This window comes from Anas acuta, chromosome 3 (genome assembly GCF_963932015.1).
Source record: "Anas acuta chromosome 3, bAnaAcu1.1, whole genome shotgun sequence".
Lineage (NCBI taxonomy): Eukaryota > Metazoa > Chordata > Aves > Anseriformes > Anatidae > Anas > Anas acuta.
Window position 1 is genome coordinate 58,385,510 of NC_088981.1, and position 12,860 is coordinate 58,398,369.

General features: G+C 47.7%; 1 protein-coding gene across 10 annotated transcripts in view; it reads left to right on the forward strand.

Moving 5' to 3' along the window:
• Positions 1-993: 993 nt before the first annotated feature.
• MAP7 (microtubule associated protein 7) overlaps positions 994-12,860 on the forward strand; it is a 110,539-nt gene continuing 98,672 nt past the window's right edge. For 3 of the 10 annotated variants that reach the window (XM_068677318.1, XM_068677319.1, XM_068677316.1), the window contains exons 1-2: positions 1,008-1,149; positions 10,050-10,199. In XM_068677318.1, coding sequence (XP_068533419.1) covers positions 1,104-1,149; positions 10,050-10,199 — 196 coding nt within the window. In that variant the 5' untranslated portion in view covers positions 1,008-1,103. The other 7 variants (XM_068677313.1, XM_068677315.1, XM_068677324.1 and 4 more) reach the window with 7 other exon arrangements.

Here is a 12,860-nt window from a genome sequence, read left to right on the forward strand (position 1 = left end):
GCTTATCCATCTGTGTACTAGAGCTGTGCATAATCAGGAAAGTACAGGTACTATCCCCACCATGTGCTTCAGGCCCCCTCCTGTCCATTGTTTCAGACACTTGGGAGTTGTTATTATCCTTGGACAGAATGCACAAACATTTTGGGGCAGAGTGTATCAGACAGGTCAGCCTGGGGGCCCTGAGTATACCTACTAGCACATATCTACTGACCGCATGTGAGAGACGTGAGGTTATGCTCTGATGACATGGTATGTGCAGGAGGGAACCTTTTGATTATGGGACATACTGCTCCCTTTGAGCTGAGTAGCCTCTTGGGCATCAGCTACTAGTTCGGGAGTTTCTCGTAGCTTTCAGCATCAAGCCCAGCCGGTGCTTGTATTACAGCACCATGCCCCTGCCCACAGCCAGCAGGGCATGTTTATCCCCAACTCTTGATTTAGCGAGCCAGTGACTCCTGGTGCAGCAGAGCAGCCGTCCTTTCTGCCCATGTAAGAGACCTCATGCCCTGAACTCAGCTCTCTCAGGGAGGAGGACTTTCTGTTTGCTTCATACAGCACAGCAGGTCATGGTATTTGCACCTCTACATCAGCTTATCTTCATGTATGTCACAGCTGTGCCAGGGGTTCCCCGATTCATTCGCCCTATTTCATCCGTGTTTTTGCAGATTCGTGCTGCCTACAAGTAGACACAAAATGCAGCGATGTTTTAGTCGGGGCTGCCTTTAAGAGAAACACTTATAAACACCCCTGAAAGCAGCTCGGGGGGAGTCCAGGCGAGCTCCCAGGACAGGTGAGGAGGCGGTGAGCCCCAGGGCAGGGACCCGCCGGTGTGCGGCCACCTGAGGAGCCCCGGGACCACCACGGCACCGCTGCCGCGGGGCCCCTGTGGGGGGGGGAGGAGAAAAACAAAACCAAAAACGCTGTGAAAACAGAGAGGGCAACCCCAGCCGGGCCGGGGAGGGAGGGAGCCGCCAGCCCCCGCCTCGTCCCCGCCTGAGGAGGGGCCGGCGGCCGCTCTCCGCCCTCACCTGCCCCGCGGGGCCGCGGCGCCCTCACCTGCCCGGGGCGAGGCGTGGCGGGGCGGCGCTCGCCGAGGAGCTGACATGGCGCAGGCCGCGGGCAGGAGCGGCGGCTGCCGGCGCCCCGCAGGTGAGGCGCGGATCGGAGCTGAGGGCTCGGGGCTGGGGGCTCGGGGCTGGGGGCTCGGGGCTGAGGGCTCGGGGCTGAGGGCTCGGCTCGCCGGCTGCGGGGCCCGGCGGCCGCCTCCCGCAACAGGTGCGCGGCCGCCCCGCCGCGGGCTTCCCCCGGCTCTCGCCGCAAGCCGCGGCCGCAGACCGGAGCCGGGGCTCCAAGGGGCTCCGCAGCCGGGCCCGGCCGAGCTGGGCTGACACCCCCCGGCCCCTCGGGCGGCTTGCCCGGGGCTCTGCCGGCCGGCCCGGAGCACCCCGGTGTCTGCGCTCGGGGCCGGTGCGGGGAGCCGAGACCGGCCGCCAGGTCAACCCGGGCCGTGGGCCGCCAGGTCAACCCGTGTTCTGCCAGGCGGGGTGAACGCCTGCGGGAGCCGGGTAACGGAGGCGAGAATTGGGCAACCCTAGGCGGGGGCCTGCGCCCTGCAGCAGCCCGGGCCTTGAAGCGAGCCCGCAGCGAAGGGGTGGCCCTGTGCCTTGCTGCCAGGGCGTTGTGGGACCGGTTCGTGTCGGCCCAAGGGCGAGGAGGGTGCAGGGAGGAGGTCTGGGCTTGCACCAGCGGATCGGCCGCTGCATCGCCGCTGTGGGCGCAGATGCTGCTGGCTTTGGGGAGCGGTGGAGGGGTTGCCCCGCTGGCACGCTGGCTGCAGGTGCTGCTTGTTGGGTTGTGAAGCCCTGCTCCAGCTTGCAGCGCTCCTTTCTTTGCCCCTCCTCGCACAGCGCGGTTCCCCTCACCCTTTGCCGGTCCCTTTGCTGCCCTGGCACACACCCGGGTTTATCGCTGAATCCCACAGCGAGGATTCCCATCAAAACAACATCTGAGCAGGCCGTATGGCTGTTGGTTAATCAAGCGCGTTTCCACAATGCGATATTCTAATACACATCTTATATAATCTGGTGGGAGTGCGGTAACAAGCAACAACTGCGGGCAGCCCCATCCAAGAGCTGCTTTGCGTTAATAAAGTTAAAGGCATGCAGCAAAAAGGCAAATCACAGCCTTCCCTCTAAAATTCCCCTTCAGAAAGGATGCACCTCTTTGGTTTCAGGGTTAGCAGCCACGCCAGCTTCACTTTCCACAGGAAAAGCAGGCTGCTGGTGCATTGTTTTAAAGCTGCTTTTAGCAGATTGTTTTCAAACTCTTTACCTTGCCTTGTTAATGCGGTGGTTTTGGTAACTGTGTCGTCAGGCTCTTTTGTCTATCAAGGTTGGAGATGAGCTGACAGAAGTGTATTTTATGTGTGTGTGGATTTGAACAGGCTTTTGGCAGAGCCCTTGGTGCAGAGAGAGCTGTGAGGGCACCACCACCCAGCGCTGCCTGCGAGCGGCAGGGGGACTCTGCCTCACCTGGCCTCAGCCAGATGTATGGGGCATTTCCTGCCTCTTTATACAAAAACGAAGTCAAGGGTTTGTTACTCTTCTGCAAGCCCTCTCCGGTTAAAGCCTGCTCAAACCTTGGAGTACCGCAGTGAGTCTTAAAATTCAGGCTCGCTACTTGATGCTGTAGCTCTGAGTGCTCTGACATAGAAACTAATTTATCAGTAGCTTGTGGAATGAAAACGATGCAGCTAAATTAAATATGAAAGTGTGGGTGGGGGCTATAAAAAACCCTATAGAAGCCACCCCTCGGCTTTAGAAAGCCAGAAACATACTGCTCCTTAGCATCTCTCACTGGTCAGGTAGTGTCTGTGCAAGGGCTACGCACCCTGGAGCAAGCCATTTGATATTCACATTCATTAACGTGAGCCAGGATGCTTTTCCCCACCCACTTCCTCCCAGCACTGCCAGTGTTAAAAAAGACATAAACCAAAATAGTCCGGATTTCACAGAATAATCCGTCCTGTTAAAGCATTCTGGAACAACTGGGCTTCGTGATACTGCCTCTATAGGAAGAGGGTCTCTGCTGATGTCACTACGTTTGTGTGCACCATCATTTCACTTTGGCTTCATATTGAGAATGGATGTTCTTTCCTGTGTGTTACTTCAAACTTTAAAAATCAGAATTTGCAATAGTCTGAGACTGCTGCTGTTTTATTTTAGTGATGATTGGTTTATTACTGGCACAGATAAATAAGTTTAATACTTAGCAGCTTGGAGTTATTTGTGGTGTTAAATGTAATTAAATGTGATCAGCGCAATAATTTCCTCAATTATGTAAATATTGTATAATCTTGCAACAATCTTCTTTTCCACTTGAAAAATGTGTACAGGTCTAGATACACAACAAGCCACAGCATGCTGCTAATGCTGTGGTGGCTCTCCACATGCCCACCTTTCCTGCAGGAAGGAGACCTCCTGAGTATGACTTCTGCTGCACAAATGCAGCATGCTGCTAGGAACTTCAGCACAACAAGCCACATTGTACGTGTGTAAGGTGAAAAAGACTGTGAGAAGATGGTGCACCTGTAAAACTGGTTTGGATTTAATTCTGCAGATGCTCCTGAGTATTGATTATGTAGTTGTGTCATATTTGTTTTTATTAAAGTGAGTCCTTGCTTTCATTAAAAGAAGTAAAAGATGTATTTATAATCTCAGTGGATTTTGAGAAAATTCCTGACAATATGAATTTTGGGAGCTTTGTCAGAGCTGAAGAGAAGTGACCTGAAGCTGTCCATTAAGGTGACGTGCAGAGGGCAGGCTGTCTTATCCAAATGGCTGGAGTTGGCAACTCTGCCCCCTCTTGACTTTCAGAGTCTTTGGAGATGCAGGTGGTGCAGTGACTTATGCTCTAGGTTGACAGTCAAAGTACAACATGCTTGTGGGGGGAAAATCAAGCACTGATTCCTCCATATATGGAGGAATCCACATCTGTCTGATACTCTCATGTATTCTCCTTGGAGAATTAGCCCAAAACTCGTGGCGTTTCAGGTTCACCTTCCAACAAGCACACTGGGAAGATGCCAGGAGAGTGCTGGTAATCAGCACAGCACCAAGTAGTTCACAGGATCTCACCTGCCAGATACTGTTGGTAATACAGCAATGGAGAAAACTTTAATTTGGTCTTGGCGCATTGCCTTTTCTTTGAAGTATTTCACATTTCTACCAAAACGTTTAGTACATGCGCAAGTGCCCTTTGTTTTCAGAGTGCTTTACAAGCATTTTGTTCTTTTGATGTGTGTGCAAACTGGGTATTTTAAAAACACGCTGTTTTTACAGACGGAAGCAGCGGTGAGCGTGCCCAGGCCGTAGTGTTAGTAGGGTAACTGGCCCCGACGACTTCTGTCCTCAGTTCCTGTTTCCTGCTTCACTGTCAAGTCCTCATTTCCTCACTGCTTTTCCTCATCTAACTGAGCTGGCACCGAGGCTGTGTGATATGTTTTACTCTAGGGCCTGATCCAGTGTTCTGCTGTTACATGTGCAATTTAAAAAGCGTTGGCTAAGAATGATCTAATGTGTTTTTATCCGTCATGGCACGCGTTGTGCAATTCTTGTAAGTAGTCATACTATGCAAATCCATTTAATTAAAACTGTGGCAGGACGTGGAAGACTGAGGGCTTCTGCTCCTTCTGGAGTTAAAGCACCCAATTCAATGAATGAATGAAGAGTAAGTTCTAGAAACTGCTGTGTTTTTATGGCCTTGACTTCCAGAAGCAAGTCAGCTCGTTGCTTATTTGAAGCTATTCGGAGTGCATCCGAACTCTTGACAGAGGGATTCTCATTAGTCAGAAAGATGTCAGTTTACCTTCTTATTCTCTAGCATTTTATATTCAATGCTACTTATTAATGCGAGTGGCTGCCTTCTTTCCACTCTCCTGGAAGGAAGGAAAGTGATGATTATATTAGATGCTTAATAGTCCAAATACGAAAAAGAAAAAAAAAAAAAACTCCTGTAAAATAATTTACTAGTTCTTTATTATCTTCTATATGTGTAAGTGAGATATCTTTTGAAGAGAAGCTTAGAAACTTCTGTAAAGATGAGGTTATTCTCCTTTTTCTCAGTAAGAGGTGTAGAAGAAGGAGAGGATTCAAGAGCAGTGGTCGAAAAAAGAAATGTGCATGATGTTTGAGGCAGTGGTTGGAATAACAGATGCAAGTAATTTTTCTGATGTCGGGAATACTTCTGCAATTTTCCACTTATAGAAAATGGTTCAAATGAGCGGGGGGAATCCTGTCCGTCTCTTTAAGGCTGTATTGCTCTGTCCTAGATTTACATGGCACTGAAAAGAAAGTGTCCAGTTCTTTGATGCTAAGTAAATAGCTGTTTTCTCAGGCCAAAAAAAAAAACAAAAAAAACGACTTGCTTGGTTTTTGGCCTGATTTAAAACCCACTGAAGTAAGCAGTAAGTAAATGCAAAGACTTGAATCTCATGGAGAAATTTATGGAGATATCAAATTTGGAGTTTAGTTAGCGTGCCCATGTTCTGATATTTAGCATTGTCTGTTATGTTTTAATGACTTCTTAAAGTTTTTGAGATGATGACTATCAATGTTTAAAATGTCCGCACAAAATATGGTTGCATGCTGTGTTCCATTGTCACACTGATTATTTTTATACAGTTTTTGGCTGGTAGGTACATCGTACTGTTTTTGCAGAACAGCATGGGGAGTCTTAACCATACTTGGATTTTTCTGATCTTTCTTTGGATAAAGAACCAATTGGAACCCAATTCCCAAAGGAATCTCATGCTGGGAGAACTTGTCTATAAATGCAAAATGCCATGTCCCTTCTTGATGCTACCATGTAGGATAGGGACCTTATCCTGTAGGATATGGATACCTGTATGTAGGATACCTTATCCTGACCTTCAGTACTAAAGCAAATCAAGAATAGATTAATGAAATATCTGCAATCTGGTAAGGAATTTATATTAAAATAATATGTTGACTCAATATATTTTTGATATCAAATGCATTTAAGGTGAGGGAAAACTTTCTTTTTTTTTGCTAAAAGGCCTTTAATTGTTATCCAAGAGCAGAAATTGAACTGTTTTTATTTTATATTCAGTAAAACTGAAGAACAGGATAGTAAAGAGATTGTGGATAATGCTCTAAAAGCACTAAGGTACATGTGACTTCTCTGTTCAGCTTGTGTTTGTCACAGTCCAAACTTTTTTTTTTTATTGCTTCAGTAGTTGCTGAGTATCTCTTAGAGTGGTAATAATAATAAGCTTATGCAAAGTACTTTGAAAGAGATGAAGTACGTTTATAGGAATCAGTGAGTACTTTCCCCAGAAGCCTTCTTCAGGATCCTTCTGAACATTCTGTTTCTCTCCAGTTGCCTCAGGCTTCGGGGTATGCAGGTGTCAGAAGGAAGGGGAGAGCAGGCTGCCCTGACTTCTGGAACTGGATTGAAACATCTGCATCTTTCGTGTCTTTCTGTTTTGGGTTTGTTTGTTTGTTTTACTGTCCTTCTGACTGGCAGTGGGAAGGAAGGGGGAGCTTGAAGGCTGGAGGTTAACTCAATGGATGGTTAGCTGGAGGTCTGCTCAATGGGTGGTCGTGTCTGGGTTGCACAATAGTGCCAGACAAGAGAAATTTTATATTATATCTGCTCTTATCCTAAGAAAACAGAAGGAGAAAGATGTCAAATTCCTGGAAAATGCAACTTTTTGAATGTACAGTGAGTGTCTTGTGGAGTGGAGGAAAAATCTGCATATTGAGATTCAGCAGCATCTTATGAGTGCTTCTGTATGCAGGGCTTTTCATAGGCGATTTGTCTATAAGTTGACCTTTTCTTCCTTTTGTAACTGTATATGATCTTGCATTCAATTGGCTTCATTTTCTGTAGTGTAACCTGACGTGCCCAGTGATACAGGATGGCTTCTAGATAGTAGGCTTGGCATGGTCTTTCTACTGAAGACGTACACAGTCTGAGTTAGCACCATCTCTGTCTTGTCTTCACAAGGATTTCCCTTTCTGTCAGTTAGTGAACTTGTGCTGGACACAGCCTTTTGTCTTTGCCCACTCCAAAAGAGCAGGAAGGCTCACCCTGCCGAGCAGAGCAGAAGGCCTTGGGCTGGCTGCGTGCTGCTCCTCAGGGCGGTGCATGTGGCTCGTTACACTTCATGTCACAATAATGAGCTTCATGTAGTGTGTGGATAGTTACAGGGATTGAGACAATCCTCTGAATGAAAGATAGAAATCTAGAGTTCAGCCATTGGAAATGATCAGATTACCCGTAGTAGACTGCAATAGGTGTCACAGTGACTGGCTTCAACCTGCTTCGCGTTTAATAGGTTGAGATATCAAGCGTTAATGTATGGTGTTAAAGCAGACACGTCCATTAGCACGTTGTTATAAATATTTATATGTCCCAGATCACAATATAATTATCCTAATAGTCTTTGTTCAAACTGCTGTTTGAGACTGTTGCGTATCAGATAATTCCTCGTGCAGGAAATTATACCTATCAAATCCAGCGGGTGAAAGTGGCTGTGTTTAAGTGTAGTGGTTCATCTGATAATGACTTTAACAGTGTTGTAAAAAGGAAAAATATATCTCTTGCCCTCAAGGTAAGAGTTGCCCTGGAGTTGTCCGGCTCCATCTCCTGAGAGCGTCAGTACGGGCTCTGCCGTGCTTGTGGTGGTGTGCACTGTGCCTAAGGGTTAGTGAGGGACGGGAAGAAATGAGTGAGAGGGGATATATAAACAAATGGCTTGTTTTTTAAAAACCACCTGAAGTTATGTGGTGTTTTCCAGGAGGTACTCTTGTTATCGGTTGCAGGTGTTTTGGATGCAATACTGTGAGGCATTCAGGAACACGTTGTGGGGCTGGCATAGCTTTTCGCCACAGGGCCTTTGAAGTAAAATCGTGCTGCATAGGTCAGATCTGCTGTCGATCATATTCCTGTCAGAATTCACCTCAGCGTCAGTAAGTCAGCAGAGGGGAACATGCACCAGTGCCTCAGCCACCTGCGCCTCTTGGCACACACTGGCCTTGGTAGGCCTCTAGCCTATGTTAGAAGAACTCCATGCTTGGAGCAAGCCCCTCGTATGGGCACAGGGGTCCTGCAAGGACCAGGGAAGGCAGCCTTGTAGCTGTCCTCCATGGCTCCTCAGAGAACCTCCTGAGGAGGACACCTGTTTCAGCAGCTCCATTTCCCTCCTGTCGTACCTGTCAGCTTGGAAGCCCCTCCAGACAGGCGCCTTCTGAGGTGCTGGATACTTCTTACATCATTTAGAACAACTATTTACATGGCTTGGCAACTAAAGGTGAACAACTGATGTCGTTTCAAAAATAACCACAGGGCGAAATGTTTAAATGGGCATCCTTTCAGGAGTCCTTTCTCCCTGGCTTAAGACAGCACGAGGGAGGGGAGTTACACTCAGTTGAGCTGTCATGTAGCTGCTGGTTTCTGCTACTTTTCTTTTGCTGGAACTCTCAGGCACATGTGAAAAGTATTCATGATACTAACTACGTCCCACTTTCTGTGGCTGTGTGGTGTTTGTGGCAGGCAGGTAAGGGGATGGGATTTGAGGAATGGAGCTGTTGCTCTCATGGGACAGTGTGGTAGGCGGTATAAACCCTGGAAGGTAAATTGCTGAGCTGCAGAACAGCTTGTTTTAGAGAAGTGATTTTTTTTTCTTTTTGCCCACACCCTGCAGCACAGAGCGTCTTTACCTGTGGGCAGATGTCATCGTGTACAGCTTCTGTGTACGCCCAGAGAAGCTGAGGTGGAGCCCGGTGGCAGGGCATGGCTGGGAGGAGACAGGGCCACAGGAGACAGAGGTGGGCTGCGGGCTGGGTGCAGGACTGGTGCCCAAGCACAGGGTGCTTCTTCTGCTCCGTGGCTTTCTCAGACAGTGGGCACACATTCAGCTGGAGAGGTTTGAAGCAGGTAAAGACTTGGGTATCACATGTGAAAGGCACGGGGTGTTGTGTAGCGGCGCTGGAGCTGTGCATAGCGGAGCACGCAGGCTGCAAAACTTGTGAGCAAGCACTCACAAGTCATAAGTCTGTCATAAGTGGCTGAAGAAAGTCCGGAGTGCCAGCATATAAAGTAAACCTCGTGGCGTTTTAGTTAGCTGGTTGGCTGTACTTTGCTCGTTTTGCAAAGCGGACGTTAACAGTTGGTGCTATAAAGCCGCAGCTGAGGTGCTGAATATTAACTCCCAAAGTCCTTTCGCTGTCCTGTGTTACCTGTACAAGCCAGAGATCCTGATCGCTGAGTTTCCACACACGGAAGAGAATTTTCCAACACCTGCCGGTAACTGTGGGCGTGTGCATTCCTAATGCAAGAGGTGTGCCGCGCAGGGGAAGGTGATTAAGGCGAGGGGAGGGGAGACAACACACACATATATGGGAGAAGACTCATCCTCGTTGTTTTCATTTAGATTAGGCTTAAACTCTAAACACGACTAACAGAGCAGCTGGCAAGAGGCAGGTCCATGCCCGGGGCCTTCCGGGCGTCTTCTCACCCGCTGCTCATCGGCTTGTGCAAGCGCAGCCCCAACCTCTGCCGGCAGCGAGGGGCTGCCCACGGCCACCAGCGTGTCGGGGAGACCTCCCTTGGTTAGGAGGTGTCAGTGTTGTCAGGGCAACTGCTAGCAGCAGCGGCGTATCGTGTTTGCTCCTCTTGCCTTGCCTGCTGAATATTTCAGCGTGCCGAAGCTGGCAGAGGGTCGCGGGGAAGGAGGTGCTGCGGCGAGGAGCCCTGAGCTGCGGGCTGGGGTCCGGCTGAGGCCGGGGAAGGCAGCGACAAGGAGCAGCATCTGAACCGACGTGCCTTTAGTTCGGGCTTCTCCTGGAGGTGGGGGAAGACTGCGAGCCCTTCGCCGCCGAGTGGATGTTGGCGTCTGTCAGCTGTTTGCATACCGCTCATCCGTAGGGGATCCATCAGAAGCGCTCAAATGAGCAGGCAGCGTTGCAGCTAGCTGCTGGGCAGGGGCTGCGGTTGCTTACTTTTTTTTTCTTTTTTGAAATAAGCAAGAGGCAGCGACAACATGCCTGGTTCAACTACTGGCCTCCGTCAAGAGCGATTGAAGAAGACAAGTGCCAGGCCAAATCCCCTGGGTTTATTCACCATTAACGAAGAGGACGAGCAGCAAAAGAACGGCAGCTCCAAGAGGCTGAAAGGTATGCCGTGGCTCTGCAGCCTGGGCTGGGCTGGGCTGGGAGCGCAGCGCGCTGCACAGCCGCCACAGCGCCTTGCTGGCTCCCGTGTGTGCTACCGAGAGCCTGACAGCGACTGGCGCAGTTTGGCGGCGCGTATTGGCACCCGCAAATGCCCCGTGTGTGACAGATGTATGTATTTAAGCCACCCCGATTGTTATGCAATCGCCTGCTTTGGATGTGAGAGAGAAAGAATACTTTTTAGTTATTAAGCCTGTTTTCAGGCAGAGATAAGGGGCCTGCATCACAAATACATCAGTGAATTTGTGTGCACAGTCTGGATAAATACCTGTAAAAAGAGCTGGTGGTAGGCTTAGGGAATACAGGACGGAATAGCAGCCTGATAGAGAAGACAGCTTTGCCACAGACAAGATAAAATTAGCTCTACTTCCGTGCATGTGCATAAGGGGCAGTGTGCCTTTGGCAGAGTATAAAAATTATATATACATGTTCAGATATGCTGACTTTGGTAAGCCTGACTAAAGACAGGGCTCGCTAACAAATTGTAGCTGCTGAAGAAAAATTATTTGTGGTGTTTAATGTAAGTGAGTGGTGGTGGTGGAGGGATGCTGATGGTCATGGATTTATATCAGAGGTCTGTCAAGCCTGTGTAGCCACGGACTGCCTTGCACAATGTAATTAATGCTTTCCACCTGAATCCTAGTGCTTAAATTCTGTTGGTCTGGCAGGGATGCTGCCTTAGAGTTGTGACTGGAATTTTAAGTTTGAACCATCAAAATTCTGATTCTTCTTCAGTGATCAAGTGATTACATTTACATAACCACTCCTTTTCATTGTCTTATTCAGGCGAGGAAAGAAATTGCACCAGATTTTTTGTTTGTTTGTTTACAAAACATCTGCCAGTTTGTAGCCTCAAGATAGTGTTTCGAATTTGAGACATTACCATTCTACCATGTAACAGAAGAGGCTAGCAAGCAAGCATTTGAATAGCAAATTTATAGTATGTATATTTATTACAGCTAACAAGCTGTTTTCTTTTCCTTGAAGTAAAAAGGTAGCTTGGTAGCTCTAACAAAATTCCGGAGTTTTGAATTTGCCAGGGTTTGCAGCCTCTGCTTTTCTTCATCATCGTAAAGAACTCCACAGATTTGAGCGTCATGATAACATCATATTGCCAGTCATTGTTAATGTGCCCATTGTGTTAGGTCTTGTGTACATAGTTACTTACTCTTCCGTACATTTGAAACTGCCCATATAAAATGGAGATGCAAACTCTAGTATGAGGTCAAGTTTTTTAATGTTTTAAGAAGGATTTGAGTTTCCATTATCACCCTCTGGGTGACTTCCAGAGTCAACAGTCCATAAAGCAAAGAATCAATAATTTTCCTGGTTTTGTTCAATGGCACAGATAGTTTAGTTTCCCAGGGTAAAAGTTCTTGTTGACTTGGCTGCTGTTTTCTGCTTGCAGCAATTATACAGATGTGATTATCCTTTGCTTCTTTTGTTAAAACTGAGATCCCATTTTTGATTTGTCTTTTTTCTTTTTATTGCTGTGAGATGTAAGTAGACGTGGTAGTACGTGGTTTGCTCTCTGTGCTCCTAGCACGTGCATGATGTTTCAGTAAGGTAGTAAATCGGTGATCTACCTTGAGTGCTCTTAGTGAGAAATAGCACAGCAGCTTATACTAAATCTTCTGGAAGGACACTCACTTGATTTTCTTTTAGTAGTTAATAGAATGGCTCTCACCATCTCCAGACTAGCCCTCGCGTGCTGATGCACGCAGTTGTTCACCTGTCTGCGGGTGCGGGCAGGAGCCCCGCACATGTGGGCTGCAGGTGCTGGAGGTCGGAGGTTGCTCCTCTACCTTGTCTGCTTCATCTCAGTTCTCGACCTCTCGTTTGCTGTATGCTCAGCCACTTCTGCAGCTGCTGAGATTTTTCTTTTCTCTTCATTCCCAGCACAAACAAAGTCAGTGCCATGTCCCTAGGAGGTAGGATGTCATCTCTGCTTCCTAGAATCGTGCCGAGCCTCTCCTTTTACAGCAGTTCAAGACCCAAGAGGCCTTTAATGGTCTGATACTCCGAAGTAATAAAGCAGTTCCTTCCTCCATTAAGGATATTTGAATATCATCCCAGGTTTTAAAATGTTCCCCATTTTGGGTAGTTCAGGTCTTTTCAGAATACTAAGTCTTGCTTTACAGCTCGTATGAGGGTTGTTTTTGTCAGCTGGGAAATAAATATTTGTGGGGATCGTAAGCTGGTTAACAGTTGTGAGATTTTCTGTAAATGGATTTCAGTATCAGCCATTTCTTTTCTCGTCTTTGGCTGTCTCTGCTGTAATCTGGGAAGTCAGGTGCACACTGAGTTTGTTCTTCCAGAGTAAACAAATAATGACATGAAAGTGTTTGTCAGGGATTTTATTTTTTATCTGGAGATATTAAAAGCAGTCTCTGTAGCCACATGCCCCTAATACTTCCTTTCCTTTGATGTGAATTGTTTTCAGTGCTTTTTCACCAAATGTTTTAACTTCCTCTCCTCTCTTCTTTTCCCCCGCCCCTTCCTAGCAGTTAAATGCATATTTTAGGAGGGCAGAAAGAGGCAGCATTTGACTTCTGGATTCTGAATAGTGTTGCTACTTGCCTCTGTGTATCAATTAGCTAACTG